This window comes from Zingiber officinale, chromosome 11B (genome assembly GCF_018446385.1).
Source record: "Zingiber officinale cultivar Zhangliang chromosome 11B, Zo_v1.1, whole genome shotgun sequence".
In the NCBI taxonomy this organism is placed as follows: Eukaryota; Viridiplantae; Streptophyta; class Magnoliopsida; order Zingiberales; family Zingiberaceae; genus Zingiber; species Zingiber officinale.
Genome location: NC_056007.1, coordinates 1,337,357 through 1,356,691, shown reverse-complemented (window position 1 = coordinate 1,356,691; position 19,335 = coordinate 1,337,357). Strand labels below are relative to the sequence as shown.

General features: G+C 39.5%; 1 protein-coding gene across 3 annotated transcripts; it reads right to left on the bottom strand.

The window, feature by feature from the left end:
• Window positions 1-422: 422 nt before the first annotated feature.
• Window positions 423-4,143, bottom strand: LOC122034671. 3 transcript variants are annotated; one of them, XM_042593992.1, is made up of 9 exons: window positions 4,028-4,143; window positions 3,338-3,391; window positions 3,086-3,145; window positions 2,673-3,016; window positions 1,917-2,043; window positions 1,374-1,475; window positions 885-1,299; window positions 752-784; window positions 423-674 (listed from the first exon to the last, which is right to left on the bottom strand). In XM_042593992.1, coding segments are annotated over exons 3-8 (993 nt in total). In that variant the 5' UTR covers window positions 3,089-3,145; window positions 3,338-3,391; window positions 4,028-4,143; the 3' UTR covers window positions 423-674; window positions 752-782. The 3 variants fall into 3 exon arrangements, with proteins under 3 accessions (XP_042449926.1, XP_042449927.1, XP_042449925.1); XM_042593993.1 differs by having other exon boundaries at window positions 758-784; XM_042593991.1 differs by having other exon boundaries at window positions 423-784.
• Window positions 4,144-19,335: the final 15,192 nt, after the last annotated feature.

Here is a 19,335-nt window from a genome sequence, read left to right as displayed (position 1 = left end):
GACGAATCTGAAAATTCGTCGCGGAATCTAAGTCATGTTGTGAAGTTTTTTTGTCGCAGAATTCGTCGCAAATTCTGCAACGAATTCTGTGACAATTCGCAACATCTACCTATCTTGAATTCTGCGACGAATTTTCAGATTCGTCGCAGAATCTGCGACGAATCTGAAAATTTGTCGCAGATTCTGCAACAATTCAGAAAATTTGTTGCAGAATCTAGTACTGTTTTTTTTTCGATATATTACGATAGGCTTGCAACAAAAATATTTTTGTCGCAAAGGTTGTCGCAAAACTAAACAACCGCCATCCTAAATTTTATTATTTCTATATTTAACCTGATTAATACACAAATATGCATCTAATAAATAGACATTATATCTAACAATAAAATTATACATTAACCAAATCACATCAAATCCAAATATCACAAAAAATCCAAGCATTCCATAAATTAAAATGCAAACATCATCTAATATACTTACAATCCAAACATATGATACATCAAAATACAAACATGATCTAATATCCTTGCAAGCCAAACATATAATACATCAAAATATAAACATCACAAAAGATCTAATATCCATACAATCCAAACATCATAAGTTCTAAACCATCCATATTTCAACAAAATCCGAAATATGACTAAATCTTCTCTATCTTCTTCATCTTCTTCCTGCATAATATAAACAATATCAATAATTACAATAAAGAAATTACTATATATGAACAAAAAAATAATTTTTTAGTTACTCCAACATTGATTTTCATTGTGTCTGACCAATCCTGTTTCAAAAAAATTAGTATTATTAACAAAAAAATAGACATCTACAATAGAATAACTAACATTCCAAAATGCTAATTATGAGATAAATAAAATTCATACAAGAAGATCCATCGCCACCATCGTCGCCATCGCCACCATCGTCGCCATCGTCACCAAAATCGGAAGGAGCGGAACTTAACTGAAGATGTTTCATAATTAAATTTTGTTGTTGACGGAGAGCTCTCATTTCTGCATCTCTAACTCTTCTTTCTTCATCTCTTTCTAATATTATGCCCTTTAAATGTGAAACCTCTTCAGTCAACGAATTGATCTGAGTCGTGACTGCTGTTGGGGTGGAAAAGGATTTACGGGAAACTCTATGATTTTTGCTTAAAGAACTCATTCCCAATATCCTTCCCCCTTTCTGTCCTCCACTAGCCTCCAACCACAAATCCAAATTATTACCAACAGATGACTCAGTTTCCTCACTAGCACATGAACTTCTATGTGCTATCTCGAGCTCATCGTATTTGTCCTGTATAATTATAAAATTAAAATAAATTTATTGTAACAATAATTTAGAAACACATATTTTTAATTAATCCAAACCTTTATTGCTTTTGCTCTAGCCCCACTCCAAGACTTATCCTTTTTTGTAAAAGTTTTGGTGAAAGTTTCAATGAATGAAGGTTCTTTCCCCATATCTTTGGTCTAAAAAAAAGGATTAGAAATAAAAAAATAATGACAGATTAAAAAACAATTGAGAGAGTTAAAAATTAGTAGAAGAGTTAAATATTTATCATTCTGCGTCGATGCTCATCGATATTAATTGAACCTCCCGCATATGTAGCAGAGAAGTCTCCAGAATTATAAGATTGATTTAATTTATTCTATTGACTTCGTTGTTTGCTTTCGTTGGTTGACCAAAAATTGTTGATCTTAGTCCAATTATCCTCTGTGATACAAAGTGGCTTTTTACCCCTTTGTTTAGCATGACTAAGAGTATGACGAATGTGATCGCCACATTTTTTCTTGAAGTTCTTCTTAATTTCGAATTCATATGCAAGGTCCCAATTATATATCCGCTGAATAGGAAATAAAATAATTGAGTATATAGATTTAATTTTTAGATATAAAATGAATCATTTATACCTTAAACTCGCTCCACCATAACTCTTTCATTGATGATGGAGTGCTTGAATAAGACATAGAATCCCCCATCCAATGATTATTCACGATTTGATTAATTTCGTGAACAACACGTACCGAATTTTCGAACCTATAGTTAATGAAGAATATTAAATATAATAGTAATAAGAAAAGTCTAAAAAATATAAGATAGGAGTAATCATATTTTTAAGATCCCTAAACTAGTAATGTTAATTGACTGTCTTGTAACTACCATAATCCATTCTAGTCCAACGGTTAAATAGTCTAATTATTTAATATATTAAATATATGAAGAGTATCATTGCTAATTAAACATTGTTCAGAGTTGTTCAAAAATGCAAGAATGACCAATGATCATACACTATTCTAATGGTCTAATTGATTAAAAAAAAGGTTGCACATCAAACCACTATTAGAACTTTTCATTATTGAGAATAAGGATGTGTAATTGAAAATAAAATAGCACATCAAAAAATTTTAGAGTTTATCAAATAATGAGAGGATGATTAAAGATAGAATTTAAGTAATCTCATGATATGATTGAAAATAAAGTAAATCAATTATACTATTAGAGCAAGGAATAGAATGAAGTAATGCATATCAGAGCTTAAATATTACATTTAAATAAACTTGCTAAAGAAACGATAATTGAAGTGATGAAACTAAGTTTTAATCCTACTTTATAATCATACTTAAAAAATATAGAATAAAAAATTAAGATATTAATTTTATACTTACGAATCTCCGGAGGGGACAATAAATATTCGAACATCTTGGGTCTCAGAAAATGAGTATCTGGTAGGAACCGGATCTGCCAAATTTTGCGGTGAAGGTACTGGCGAAGGAGAATGTGATGGTCCTGCATGTATTGGCGACGGCGAATGTGAAGGTCCTGCATGTACTCGCGAAGGGGAATGTGATGGTCCTGCTTGAACTGGCGTAGAGAGATGTGATGGTCCTGGCTGTACTGGCGAAGGTGAATTTGATAGTCGTACAGGCTGATCAGGGATAGGCGTAGGTGCACTGCTAGGTGCTGCATGGCCATGTGAACTTCGTTTACGTCCCCCCCGTCTAAAGATGTTCTGAAATTCAAAAATAGGATAAAGTTAAAAAAATAATGATGCATAATAAATAACATAAAAAAAACTTACCATATTTATTAAAAGAGATTGTGTGAGATTCCTTTGACGATAGATATCACCTCTACTCACTTATAACATATAGCAAGAAATACAGAGCATTAACAAATAATATATATAAGTTTAAGAATGAGATATTAGATATATAGCAAGAAATACACTAATCACTAATATGTTTCAAGCGCACATACAAATGAAAATAAATAACATAAAATTGTATACTAATGCTATCATTATTAATTAAAGTCAAGGGTGTAGGTATACCAAACAGAGGTCAACAAAGACGTTGAGTGTCTCTCAAACACATCTACTATACACCTGCATAAACAATGTACACAGTCAATTATATAGGTCAAATAACACAAATAAGGTCGCTATAAACAAGACTATATGGTTGGTTTAGCCAATAAGTCTTGGCCGTCTTGGCCATGGCAAGGGAAGCAAGTGCCGGGTAAGGGCTGGCCAACGACATCAAGGGCCACCTGCGGTCGGGCCAGCCGCTGCCGGACAGTGGTAGCCACTGTCGGACAGGGCCAGGGCCAGCTGCTGTCGACCAGGGCCAAGGCCAGCCAAGCTCTGCAGCAGCCAGGCATGGCCAACTGCGACCTCCCGTGGCCGGCAAGGACCAGCCGCTGACTCGCGCGACCGACAAGGGCCAACCTCGGCCTCTTCCGCCAGACCATGGCCATGATCTAGCTCGAGTGTCCGGCCAGGGCAAGGAGCTGCCCCACGCGTCCGGCCAGGGCCAGCAACTCACTCCCGAGGCCGGCCAGCGCCAGGCGCGGCCTTCCAGCAGCGGGACAGCACCCGCGGCCAGCCAGCGGCAGCCGCGACCACCCGCGGCCAGCCAGCGGCAGCCGTGACCACCCGCGGCCAACCAGAGGCAGGCGCGAGCACCTGCGACCGCCCAGCGCGAACTGCCACCGGAGTAGGAAGAGAGGGAGACAAGTTTACCTGGACTGAAATCGCCCTAACCGACGTCCTCCGTCCTCAGATCGCAGCTTCTGCGTCGCCACCAAAGCTAGGGCAAAAGGAGGGATTGAACCGCCACCAAAGTTAGGGCAAAGGGGCTGTCAAGGAGTGGTTAAAGTTAGGTCTTTTGCGACAAAAGGATAACTCGTTGCAAATTTCGTTGCTGATTCGGCGACGAATTTTGAAATTCGTTGCGGATTCTGCGACGAATTTTAATATTCGTTGCAGATCCTGCAACGAAATTTGAAATTCGTCGCAAAATTTCATTTTTTTTATATATAAAATAAATTTTCCGGGGCCGATTGAGATATTTAGAGAGCTCGGAATGAGATGAAATCTGATCCTATGGATTACTAAAAATCCCTTGATCATGGAAATGCCATCAAAAAAAAATTTTGACATAATAAATTGATATTTTTGGTCTTATGAAGGTGAATACCATTTTTCGAACATCTTCGACTTAAAAAAATCATCGGTAGCATAAAATTAGAGATTGTGGACAATTATAAAATTATGGAATTTATATAAACCCATAGGAACTGGTTTCATCTCATTCTGGCATGTCTATGTACATCAATCGTCTTCGGAGATTTCAAAATACGTGTGACTTGTAAATGTACACATTCGTATAAAAAATTTAACTAAGTTCAAAAATGCTCATAATTGATTAAGCAAATTAGGAATAAGTATAATGGGTAAATTTATTTTTTGATGATACTCCCATGATCAAGGGATTTTAAGGAACCCATAGGATCCGATTTCATCTCATTCCGAGCTTTCTAGGTACCTCAATCGGCCCCGGAAAATTTAATATTACATATAAAAAAAAGTACAATTCTGCGACGAATTTTGAAATTCGTTGCTAAATCTGCGACGAATTTTGGAATTCGTTCGCAAATTTGCATTTTTTTTTATGTAAAATAAATTTTCCATGGCCGATTGAGATACCTAGAGAGCTCGGAATAAGATGAAATCAGATCCTATGGGTTCCTAAAAATCCCTTGATCATGGAAATGTCATCAAAAAATAAATTTGATATATTAAATTGATATTTTCGGTCTTATGAAGGTGAATACCGTTTTCCGGACCTCTTTGATGTAAAAAAATTCACCGGTAGCATAAAATTAGAGGTTGTGGACAATTATAAAATCAGGGAATTTATGAAACCCATAGGAACCGGTTTCATCTCATTCTGACATCTCTATATTCTTCAACCGTCTTCGAATATTTCAAAATACATGTGACTTGTAAATCTACAAATTCGTATAAAAAATTTAACTAAAGTATAATGGGTAAATTTATTTTTTGATGATACTCCCATGATCAGGGGATTTTTAGGAACCCATAGGATCTGATTTCATCTCATTCCAAGCTCTCTAGGTACCTCAATCGGCCCTGGAAAATTTAATATTGCATATAAAAAAAAATGCAATTCTGCGACAAATTTTGAAATTCGTTGCGAATTCTGCGACGAATATTGGAATTCGTTGCAGATTCTGCGACGAATTTAAAAATTCGTTGCAAAATTTAATTTTTTTTATATGTAAAATAATCTTTCCGGGGCCGATTGAGGTACCTAGAGAACTTGGAATGTGATGAAATCAGATCCTATGGGTTCCTAAAAATCCCTTGATCATGGAAATGTCATCAAAAAATAAATTTGATATATTAAATTGATATTTTTGGTCTTATGAAGGTGAATACCGTTTTCCGGACCTCTTTGATGTAAAAAAATTCACCGGTAGCATAAAATTAGAGGTTGTGGACAATTATAAAATCAGGGAATTTATAGAAACCCATAGGAACCGGTTTCATCTCATTCTGAAAACTCTATATACCTCAAAGTTTAATTTTACCTATAAAAATAAAAATACAATTCTGCGACGAATTTTAAAATTCATCGCAGATTCAGCAACAAATTTTGTAATTCGTCGCAGATGCAGCAACGAATTTCAAATTCGTTGCGGATTCTGCGACGAATATTTAAATTCGTCGCAGATTTCAGCTTTTTTAAATATATAAATTTTGAATTTTTGATGCTGCTTGGGAATTAAATGATTTTTTGCATCGAATCCTGAGTTCGTCGCAAATATTGCGACGAAACCTAAGTTCGTTGCAAAAATTGCAACGATTCACTAATTTTGTCGCAATTTCTGCAACAAATTATTTTGTTCGTCGCTAATTTTCAATAAACTTGGCGACAAATATTATTTTGTTGCTAATTGGCAATAAAATATTTTTTGTCGCAAACTTTGTTGCTAATATGCGACAAGTGTTTTTTTGTCGCAAAAGTTGTCGCAAATCTGCGACGAATATATTTTGTCGCAAATATTTGTCGCTAAATTGCAATTTTTTTGTAGTGGATTGTCCAAAGAAAGCACTTGACGAGTGTGAGACTTGGAGTAGGAGTCGTCGAAGGCTCCGAACCAAGTAAAACTTGGTCGTTTTAGCATTGCTTCTTATTCTTCCACTGCGTATTTATTTTTAGTCGCAATTTATGATAATCACTATTAACCCCCCCCCCCCTCGAGCATCTTTTCGATCCTACATGAAGTCCCAAGAGACAAGAAAGCAAAAAGACTCCGATCACGCCATTGGACCGAGGAGCAACGATCACAATTGGAGGCAAACGATAAGGTAATATCGATATTGATTGATATTGTCATCTAATGTGATAAGTGATATAGGTGAATACAATAATGCTCATGATTTATGGAGCAAGATAAAGTTGGGTCTAAAAGAAGAACTTAACCCTATACATGAAAAGGAAGAGCCCAAGGAGAATGACTCAATGGTCCAAGAAGTAGAGGAGGAGCAACCAGAAGTTGACATATGCTCAATAACCGAGGAGGAGAAGGATGAAGAAATGTCATCCACAAGTGTGGATGAGGAAACATCCGCAAGGGTTGAAGAAGAATCCAAGACAAATGAAGAGGAAGTCTTGGAAGTCAACCTAGCAAGCATCTCCATCGAAGTGAAGTTAAAGGACCATATCATTTGCTTTAGGTGGTGCAATGAGAAGGGACACTACAAAAGTAGATATCCATTGGGTAAGAAGAAGGTAACTTCTAAACCCAATCAAGTTATTTTAAATACTAACATAGGTTGTAGGAAAGGAACCAAGGAGAACAAAGCATATTAGATGATTCACATGTGGTAAAATGGAACCCTACCACACCAAATGCCCAAGGAAGGGTGAGCTCAAGAAGTTGGAGCATTTGAAGAAATGGGAAAAGAGGAAGAGCTCAAGTCAAGGAGGAGATTCAAGGGTAAGGGAAGTATACCCGAATCTCATTCTCTCATCACACTTTCTCTTTCATTATACTTTTTATCTCCTCATTCTCTCATCATACTTTCTTTCTCCTCACTCTTTCATTACACTTTCTCCCTCATCATACTTTCTCTCTTCTCATTCTCATTGCACTTTCTCTATAATTTTCTCTCCCATCACACACTCTCACTCCTTATTTTCTCTCATCATATTTTCTCTCTTTATTTTCTTCTATCACACTTTCTCTTTCATCACACTTTCTCTCCCATCACACATTCTTCTCATTTTTTCTTATCACACTTTCTCTCTCATCATTATCTCTTATCACGCTTTTTCTCTCATCACACTTTCCCTCTCTTCATTCTCTCCCATCACACTCTCTTTCCCCATTTTAATTATCTCATCACACTTTTCCTCTCTTCATTCTCTCCCATGACACTCTCTTTCTTCATTTTCTCTCATCACACTTTCCCTCTCTTCATTTTTCCTATAATCCTTTCTCTCTCATCATTCTATCTCATCATACTTTCTTTCTTCTTAATCTCTCACATCACACACTCTCTCTTCATTTTCTCCCATCATAGTTTCTTTCTCATCATATTTTTATCTCACATCTAATTTTTTTCTCCTATTTTCCTCTAAGGGTAAAAAAAGAAAATTTAGATTCATTCCGATAGAAAATATTCAACTAACCAAATATTATTTTTAAGAGTAATATTCATGTTCATACTCATTCTCATTTCCATTCTCATTCCACAATACTATGATTCTCATTCTCATTCTGATTCCTAGGAAAGAATCAATGCTATCTCAGATTGATAAGAGGATGATATGATTTATGTGTCATTGATTAATCTAAATATCAAGGATAGAAGAACCGAGTTATATAAGATAATAAACATGAACATGTTAGGTCAGATCTCGACATTCTCGTCACTTGGGTAGCAATGATACATTATTAGATGTCACTCATTGCTTATATATCTAAAATGTTGATTTGGAAACATTGTCAATGTTACGAGAGCCTATTGGGTCATACATAAAGAACATATTGACTTAGAGATGAGTTTATTTTTGTTTGACTAAAATACTATGGATCTTAAGAATAATGAGTTAATCCAAAGTGTTGGTGTCATCTTTGTAGTAATTGACACTAGTGCTAATGGAATATTATTGGTATTAGCCCTAAGAGCCAAGTATAAGATGATTAGGTTTATTAGGCTAATGAGTTCAATCTGAGTTTGACTCATTGGGTTGGATGATCTAATCCGAGTTAGACTCAATTGAATCCACTAATTAAAGAAGAGAAGTGATGATTAATCTGGATTAATTATGCATTGAAAGAAAAGACCAACAGACAAAAGACCTTTTGTATTCCTTCCATTAAAGAGTTTAATGGATCATTAATCAAAGAAAGACCAAAAGTCAAAAGACCTTTGGTATTTCTTAGATGAGTACAAAAGAGATTTTTTGATTCATTTTCGGAATGAAACTTGGTTTTTGCTTGTCTTCTCCTTTCTTCTTTTCTCCTTGGCTGAACACCACCTTAGTTGGTTGCTAGCACAACCGAAGGTGATTTTTCTTAAATCGTGAGTTCGTGAAACAAACGGAATGTGTTCGTGTGAATATCGTAAAGGCGCGGTCACTTGATCATGTTGATATTCACCGAGAATAAAGTTACTATTGGGAGTTCGTGCTCATGCAACAAAGGTAGAACTCTTAATTTAACTAGTATATGGCTTCCTTTGTATGAATCTTCTATAAAGGATCTTGTTACGTTATTTATTCCACTACGCTTATGTTATTTTACGCTCAAGAACCTTACACCCTAATTACACTTAGATCACCTTTCTACTTAGATTTCATTAGGGTGAATATTCGATTAACATCGAATCGAATCAAATTAATCAAAACTGAATTAATCAATTTCTTTTTCTAGCTGATCAAACCAACTAAATTTTTTTAATAGAAATTGAATAAATTAAACCGATAAAATATCGATTAATTCGATCAAAAATTGAATTAATCAAAAAATTTTGGAATAACCAGATATTTAATTGAAACTGAATTATTTCTGGAAAATTAACTGGTTCAATTTTTTTATTTCAATTTAATCGAATAATAAATTTTAAAATTAAAATCTAATCAAATTAACCAAAAAAGTTAATTATTTTTAGGGATTTTGTGCGCTTGTTACATGCTTTTATTGGATTCCATTGGATCTGTTTTTGAAGCTTATCCTTGTTTTTAGTTGCTAGTCCCTAATTGCTTTATTGTCTGGGTTTGTAGTTTGCTTATTTGATGTTTGACGTTATAAGTTATTTATAAGAGGTTTTTTTTTTGTCCATATATATTCCGAACCGATGGAACTTCCCTACTAAAATCGTATAAATCCAAAAATAAAAAATTCGATTAATTTAGTAAAAACTAAAATAATTAATTGTTTCATCGTCTTGATATCAATTGATGAATACTAAAAACCATCAATTGAGTGTTAAAATAGAATATAAAATATAAAATGAATGACTTATAACTAAATTCTATATGATAAATTCTATGTTGCAAAAAATATTTTATACTTCTATATAGTTCTATTGTTGTTATTTTAGCCCTGATTATGATAAAATGATAAAATATTTAAATTATCATTTAAATATTCACGATTTGATCTTCAACTATGATAAATTTATAGAAATTTTTTCTTCAAATGGGGCGCGTAACTAAAGAATGTTAGGTTTCTTGACCACCCTCTTCAAGCACTTCTTAATTTATCCTGGTGGTCGGTAAAAAAATTTTATAGGATCGGACCGGTCACCCAAGGCTAGTCAATGAAGTTAACTGGATTTATATATTTTTTTTATTGTTGCTATTTCAGAATCTAGAATCAAATTATTTATCTATGATGAGACTTGTAATTAAGGGATACTGAGCTTCCGGACCGCCCACCGCTTGTGCTTTCTAATTTATCCTGGTGACCTGTAGAAAATTTTTGTGGAGCCGGACCGATCACACAGGCTTGACGTTATCCAATTTGATTAATTATTATTATTATTTTTTATTTTTTTATTGTTGTTATTTCAGAATCTAGAATCAAATTATTTATCTATGATATTTTTTTCACTATTTTATTTACTATTTTAAATAAATCATAGCACGTACCAGAAATAATTGTAAAAGAAAGGATGTAATATCTATAATTATCCAGTTCTTAACTATAAAAAATAAATGTATAAATATATGCTGAGGGGTTAAAATGATGTGTGAATTGACGGTGAAAATTTTTTTTCCATAAACTAGAACTGAATTAGAAAAGGTGGATAAATTTTATCAATATATTAAAAAAGAGTCTACCAACATAGAGAGAAACTGTGGAAGTATATTCCTTAGTTTAACTATACAAAATCCTTACTTAGCTCAAGAGTTATAGGTAAACTCCTTTTACTTTATTTTTATCTTATTTTGTACTTTTGCATCTAACATCATAAAATATAAAATAATAAATATATATATTCACGATAGTAAAAGATGAACATGCTCACTCAGTATCCCTGTTAATTCATCCCAGAACTAATATAGAGGAGGTAAATCATAGATGACTATTAATTTTTGGAGGTATTTACTTCGACATTGAATAAGTATATATATTCACGACATTTAAGTGGAGGGAGAAATTACTATCAAGTTGAGAGTGATAGGTATGGTATAAGTGAAAAGTGAAAAAAATTCCTAAAAGAATAAAATTAGAAACCTTGATATAATTATTAGTTAAATTTAAACTAAAACATTAATTTTTATTGATTACTGATCCAGTAATGGCGAGAGCTCCACTGAAGGAGAGTCGAAGTCAGAAAGATATGATGATATAAAAGATACAATCAAGGAGAGGCTTGATCTAACCAAGCAGATCCAGTCGAGCGGACAAGGGGTACAGTCGAGCGGATGACATATGGCCGAGCGGATATTGTATCGCAGAGCGGACCATGCATGACTGGGCAAGGAAAACAAGAGGCCTAGCTCTTCCCCGATCAGGTATAATGGACCGACCGACTATTAGCATCACTCAATAGTTGGAGGTCAAAGGAGGCAGGCGCCGCTTGAAGGATTGTCTGACCAGATCTCCTATCTAGCTGAGTGGGAGGCAACATCCCATCAGCAAGGCGATTAAAGGGAATAGAGCAGATGCGCACAAATAGGATGCATGCCTAGATAAATAGCAATCCGACCGGACAGAAGGTCCGGTCGGGCGAGGGACAACATGCTGCGCAAGGTGACCAGAAAAAGGAACAACCTTGAGCAGTCGTGTGGGGAATCCCGGCCGAGTGGCTACTCCACTCGACCAAATAGTGGGACCCCTTACTCAGCTCACCGTATCCTTTTAGGAATTGGTGCCGCTGACACAAAGCAGGCGAACCATACTTTAGAAGCTTTTAGACTCTCACGTTGATGAGTTGTATGACTACTTAAGGAAGAGTATCAGAGACACTTTTCTGAGTTGTCATAGGACATATGGGAAGATGCGTCTGTACTTTGAGATGGGTGCACATACGCTACCATAACTCTATAAAAGGGGGGGTTCCCTTCCACTGCAGAGGTATGCACAACCCAGTTATTGCACATGCTCTAATTATAGTCTTTCCACTATTCTGTTTTCGTCGGAAGACTGACTTGAGCGTCAGAAAGCCAACTCTGGGAACCTCTTCCCGGCTTGACACTGACGAATTTTGTGCTTTCAGAACATACGTGGAGTCTTCTTCAAACCGAGTCGTGAGCCACGTCGCCAGCTCACCATCTTCTCAGATTTTGGATAGGATCATATTGACGTCATATGTGAAAACTAGCCTGCATCTAAAACGTAAAGATGGAGGACGTTGGACGACTGACAATGGTAACACTAACACAAGAGAATCTGGAAGCTTTGATATAGGTCAGAGCGGTGAGAATGTTTCAGCAACAACAGGAAGCGGCGTGTGATGACTGAGTGTCCAAGGACCCAACAGCATCAGAGCCAGGTCAGCTACCTGACCATGGGTCCCAAGCAGGCAACTCGCTCAATCGACGACCATATAGCAGACCGATAGGTGCCAATCAGCATGCGTCTAACGCACCGATCCCCTACCATCGAGTGCGGTTTCACACTCCTATAGAAGGATAAGGCCAGACGGAAGGATGCAAGGATCATCTAGCGAAGACATTGTTGAATAAGTGTGAATGGAGAAGAGGAGGAAGAGAAGAAACTCTATTGTGCATGGGACTTTAGTCCCACATTGGGAGTTTCTTGGCATCTTTGTTGGTTTATATTGATTCACATACTGTAACGACCCGACCCTTTGGCCTCTTGGGCGGCCCTTGTGGCGGCCCAACTGGCGGCCCTTATGTCGTCGGCCCATTTGGCGACCTCTCATGTCGTCGACCGACGACCCTTGGCCGTGCCGTTACTCACTAGGACTTTCCACCCCTGGCAGTGGATTTTTGCCTCCCCCAGGATTCGAACTCTAAACCTCCAGGCTTAAGTATTAGAGTTTATGAATCCTGGTAACCAAGTGAGACGACCCGAGGGTCGCCAGTTGGGCCGCCACAAGGGCCGCCCAAGAGGCCAAAGGGCCGGGTCGTTACAATAAAAAGGTGCCTTTTTATTGTAACGACCCGGCCCTCTTGGCTCATTTGGCGAGCCTCGGGTCGTCGACCGTCGGCCCTTATGTCGTCGGCCCATTTGGCGACCTCTCATGTCGTCGACCGACGACCCTTGGTCGTGCCGTTACTCACTAGGACTTTCCACCCCTTGGCAGTGGATTTTTGCCTCCCCCAGGATTCGAACTCTAAACCTCCAAGCTTAAGTATTAGAGTTTATGAATCCTGGTAACCAAGTGAGATGACCCAGTGACATGAGAGGTCGCCAAATGGGCCGACGACATAAGGGCCGACGGTCGACGACATGAGGGTCGCCAAATGGGCCGCCAAATGGGCCAAGAGGGCCGGGTCGTTACACATACATTGGGGATGTGAACAAATGCATGGGGAGATGCTCTCTCTCACGCGTGGGTGCGCAGGGGGGGTGCAAATCCAGGGTCCGGATTGCACTGAACCAAGTTGACTCGTGCGCGAGCGCGACCTGCGCACACGAATGTCGGACCGGTCAGGGCAAAATTTGCCCAAGCAGAACAACTAACATTTTGCCACATATATCTTTTTGCTGCTTGTGTAACAGATGCATTAGAGAAAGATTAATGCATAATCAAAACGGCCAAGTGAAAAGTTGGCGTTGAGTAATGATCATTAATGTTGTCTTTTGGTCTTGGGCTCCTATAGATTGCCCGCGGTAGTATTCGGGTACCACTCAGTTCGCCGTGACCACCGATGCTTGGTGGAGTTCACGGTCAGACCGTTGTATCCTGGGAAACAGACCACCCAAATAAGCCTCGAAGCACAGCCGGAGGTGGGGGCGAATCTGTTTCAAGGAAACTGCTACTTGCAGGCCTCGGTCAGCTTGCCCGGTCGGGATTTTGCTCGACCTTATTGCTCTGTCAAGACCTGGTGCTCTGTCGAGACTGCTCTACAGACCTGGTCTTCTGTGTTCTGCAGATCTGCTCTAAACAGACCTGGTCTTCTATGTTCTGCAGATCTGCTCTAAATAGACCTGGTCTTCCTATCTGTCAAGACTTGCTTTGCTGCTCGACCGACCGACCGACCCGTCGACCCGGCCGACCGACCGACCCGGCTGACCGACCGACCCGCCGACCCGGCCGACCGACCGACCGACCGACCGACCTGGCCGACCTCATCTCGACCAATCTGCTTGGCCGATCTGCCTTCTGCTCGGTCGATCCGCCCGCTCGGCAACACAGACTAGTGGCTCAGCCGATCTTCTAGGCTCGGAGCATAAACCAGCCCCTGCTGGCAGCCTGAGATTATCCGCTCAGGTCATCTCTACTGTAAGTTGAATTTAATTCAGTGCAATTTAAATTCAGCTAATAACCCGTAAAATCTCCGGCAACAGATTGTTGTGTCTCTAACAATCTTGAAACAGATTCGTTTCTGTTGAGATGGCCGCAGAACAGAATGTTGAGATGCAACAGACTCAACAAGTGTAGGCCCCTCTGCCCCGATTGGAACTGTGCCAATCAGTCATGGGGAAAAGCCAGAGAAGTTCAGTGGACTGAACTTCAAGAGGTGGCAGCAGAAGATGCTCTTCTACCTGACCACGCTCAACTTGGCTCGGTTCTTGACCGAGGACCCTCCCAAGCGAGCTAAGGATGCTGATGCGTAGACCATCAGTACAGTGGAGGCATGGACTCATTCTGAGTTCCTTTGCCGAAACTACATCCTCAACTGCCTTGCCGACTCGCTGTAAGCTGTGTATAGCATGAAGAGAACGGCTAAGGAGCTGTGGGAGTCCCTGGACAAGAAATACAAGACGGAGGATGCAAGGATAAAGAAATTCATCGTGGGTTGATTCCTGGACTACAAGATGGTTGACTCCAAGACGGTGATTAGCCAAATCTAGGAGCTTCAGGTGATCTTGCACGAGATCCACTCAGAAGGGATGGTTCTGAGTGAAACCTTCCAGGTGACTGCTATCATTGAGAAGCTGCCTCCCGGCTGGAAGGACTTCAAGAACTACCTAAAGCATAAGCGGAAGGAGATGAACGTGGAGGAACTCATTGTTCGACTTCACATTGAAGAAGAGAACAAGAGTTCAGAGAGGAAACTGTTCTCTCAGGCTACTGTGAAAGCCAACGTGGTCGAGCACGGTCAAAGCTCGAAACGGAAGAACCCCAAGTCTTCCAAGATGGGACCCAGAAGAGGCATCAACAAGAAGAAGTTCTCTGGGAAGTGCTTCAACTGTGACAAAGTGGGTCACAAATCTTTGGAGTGCAGAAAGCCGAAGAAGAAACAAGAGGCCAACCTGAACGAGGGACTAGAAATGAACGACCTCTGCGCTGTGGTCTTAGAACTGAATCTGGTCGGTTCAAACCCGCGGCAATGGTGGATCGATACTGGAGCCACCAGACATGTCTGCTGCAATAAGGAGCTGCTCCACAACTTTGAAGAAGTCACTGGAGACAAGCTGTTCATGGGGAACTTAGCAACCTCGGACATCATGGGCCAAGGAAAGGTAGTGTTGAAGATGACCTCGGGCAAGGATCTCACTCTGAATAATGTGCTGTATGTTCCGGAGATTCGAAAGAATCTAGTATCCGGATCACTGTTAAGCAAACATGGCTTTCGCATTGTCTTTGAGTCGGACAGAGTTGTACTGTCTAAGAATGGAGTGTTTGTAGGAAGGGGCTATATATCTGATGGGTTGTTTAAGCTCAATATAATGGCGATTAGGCCTAAGATAAATAAAACTGAAAGCTCTTCCACTTATATGCTTGAGTCTTCATATTTGTGGCATGGTAGACTAGGATATATGTTAACTACGATGTATTGCGTAGATTAATTAATATGCAAGCATACCTACATTCCACCTTGACCCAAAACACAAGTGTGAGATTTGTGTTGAAGCGAAAATGACAAGGTCATCATTTCAACATATTGAAAGAAGTAATGAACCACTTGACCTAATCCACACTGATGTGTGCGACCTAAAAGGTACGCCAACACGTGGTGGGAATAAATACTTCATCACTTTTGTAGATGATAACACAAAATACTGTTATGTGTATCTTCTCAAAAGTAAGGATGAAGCAATAGAGAAATTTGCTCTATATAAGAATGAGGTTGAAAACCAGCTTAATAGAAAGATTAAGGTGGTTCGAAGTGACCGAGACGGTGAATATGTGTCACCGTTTGCTGAGTTGTGTGCTGAACATGGGATCAGACACGAAACAACAGCTCCTTATACTCCTCAGCAAAATGGAGTTGCTGAGCGAAAGAATCGAACTCTTAAGGAGATGATGAATGCTCTTCTATTAAGCTCTGGATTGTGAGAGTCCATATGGGGGAAGCTGTGTTAACAGCTAATTATCTTTAAATAAGGTGCCCCGGAAGAAAATAGATAAGAGCCCTTATGAGTTGTGGAATGGAAGACAACCGTCCTACAAATATTTACGAATGTGGGGGTGTCTTGCCAAAGTGTTGGTGCCTGATCCGAAAAGGATTTAGATAGGACCAAAGACTGTTGATTGCATATTTATTGGATATGCACATAACATCAGTGCTTATCAATTTTGTGTGTATGAGTCACATATACCGGAGATACACAAGAACTCGATAATCGAATCGAGAAATGCCTCTTTCTTCGAGCATGTGTTTCCGTATAAGACCCGTGAGGATGCTAGCTCTTTAAAACAGGCAACCGAAACACAAGGCGAAGAAGAAGATGATGATGACGAGGAACCCATGGAGGTTGAGCCTAGACGGAGCAAAAGAGCTCTGGTAGGAAAATCCTATGGATCGGATTTTATCACTTTCATGTTGGAGAGTGAGCCCCGAAGTTACTCAGAAGCTGTAGGCTCTTCTGATGGACCTCACTGGAAAGAGGCAATTACATCTGAGATAGAATCTATCTTGCAAAATCACACTTGGGAACTTGTGGATCTTCCTCCGAGAAGTAAACCACTAGGTTGCAAGTGGATCTTCAAGAAGAAAATGAAATCAGATGGCACGATCGATAAATACAAGGCCAGATTAGTAATTAAAGGATACCGACAACGAGAAGGCCTTCATTACTTCGATACATACTCTCCGGTATCGAGAATAACTTCCATTAGAGTATTGTTGGCTATTACCGCTCTATGGAATCTCGAAATACATCAAATGGATGTAATGACAGCCTTTCTAAATGGGGATTTAGAAGAAGAAATCTACATGGACCAACCTGAGGGGTTTTCTGTGCCAGAACAGAAAAATAAGGTCTGTAGATTGGTTAAGTCATTATATGGCTTGAAATAAGCACCAAAGCAGTGACATGAAAAATTCGATAATGCCATGAAGGAATGTGGATTCAAGATCAATGAATATGATAAATGTGTCTACATGAGAGCCACAGCGAGTGACTATGTCATCTTATGCCTCTATGTAGATGACATACTTATCATTGAGAGCAATGATAAGCTAATCAAATCCACTAAAGATATGTTGAACTCAAGATTTGACATAAAAGACATGAGCCTAGCTGATGTGATTCTAGGAATCAAAATTCTTAGAACGACAGAAGGACTTGTTCTTAGTCAGTCCCATTACGTGGACAAGATTCTTAAGAAATTCACCAAGGGTGATACTGCGTTGGCACGAACACCGATAGATACGAGTCAACATCTATCGAAAAATCGAGGTGAAAGTATCTCTCAGATAGAGCACTCTCGAGTAATTGGAAGTCTGATGTACTTGATGAGTTGTACACGACCAGACTTAGCCTACGCAGTAAGCAAATTGAGTAGATACACGAGTAATCCCGGTGTTGAGCACTAGAAAGGGATAACAAGAGTACTGAGGTACTTGAGGTATACTCGTGAATATGGACTGCACTATACATGATATCCTGCTGTGATCGAAGGATACAGCGATGCGAGTTGGATATCTGATATAAAAGACTCTAAGTCTACGAGTGGATATGTCTTCACTCTAGCAGGTGCAGCCATTTCCTGAAAATCTTCTAAGCAAACCGTAATAACTAGATCCACAATGAAATCTGAGTTTGTAGCTCTTGACAAATGTGGTGAAGAGGCTGAATGACTATGACAATTCTTAGAAGCTATTCCACGATGGCCGAAACCAGTGCCGGCGATTTGCATACATTGCGATAGTCAATCAGCAATCGGTCGGGCACAAAGTCATCTGTATAATGGTAAATCTAGACATATACGTCGTAAACATAATACCATTAGACAACTACTCTCAACGGGAGTTATCACTATTGACTATGTGAAGTCAAAGGATAACCTAGCGGATTCGCTAACCAAGGGGTTAAATAGAGAGTTAGTTGCAAGCTCATCAAGAGGAATGAGCTTGATGCCGATGTCAGCGATCAGTGCAGAAGACACCCAACCTATGCTAACTGGAGATCCCAAGAACTAGGTTCAAAGGGACAACTAATCTGCACTGACTAGATATACTGTGGGGGGTAGCCCAATGAAACAGTGACTAGAGCAGGATAAGCCGATGGACTTTTAATGATCAAAAAGAGTAGATGGTAACTCTTGAGGGATCACCTATGTGAGAAAGAAGTGGAGCCGCTTCGAAGAGAATTGAAGGCACAATTCTTAGAGCTTCTCACAGAACCAGGCGTGTTCATGGCCAAGAACGAACACACTTATGAGAACTGAGTTGTACCATGGAGAGTCTTGGGTGAGATTTGTCACTGCTTACATAGACAGCAGTATAGTTCAAGGACATCGTGTCTACTATCAGCCAGTAAGCAACCAGATCTTCACAAGGGAAGGTTCAAAGGGTAAAACCTACCTATCATATACTTGACTCGACTGCTGAATGCTATCACATACCCTATCTCCATTCATGTGGGGGATTGTTGAATAAGTGTGAATGGAGAAGAGGAGGAAGAGAAGAAGCTCTATTGTGCATGGGACTTTAGTCCCATATTGGGAGTTTCTTGGCATCTTTGTTGGTTTATATTGATTCACATACATTGGGGATGTGAACAAATGCATGGGGAGAGGCTCTCTCTCACGCATGGGTGCGCAGGGGGGGTGCAAATCCAGGGCCCGGATTGCACTGAACCAAGTTGACTCGTGCGCGAGTGTGACCTGCGCACACGAATGCCGGATCGGTCGGGGTAAAATTTACCCAAGCAGAACAACCAACATTTCTTGGGCTCCTATATATGGAGGTTGCGACCACAGGCAAAATGTTACGCAGACAACACAGCGAAAGCAAACAGAAGCTCTCCTCATTCCCCTTCTCTGTCGTGCAACTCCTGCTCGGCAGATTGCCCGCGGTAGTATTCGGGTACCACTCAGTTCGCCGTGACCACCGATGCTTGGTGGAGTTCACGGTCAAACCGTTGTATCCTGGGAAACAGACCACCCAAATAAGCCTCGAAGCACAGCCGGAGGTGGGG

Coding starts and splice junctions, on each gene's coding strand:
- LOC122034671 (XM_042593991.1), bottom strand. Junction 2,044..2,672: donor ATTGTCCCCTCCGGAGATTC/GTAAGTATAAAA, acceptor CATTAACTATAG/GTTCGAAAATTCGGTACGTG. Junction 1,476..1,916: donor TATGGTGGAGCGAGTTTAAG/GTATAAATGATT, acceptor CCTTTTTTTTAG/ACCAAAGATATGGGGAAAGA.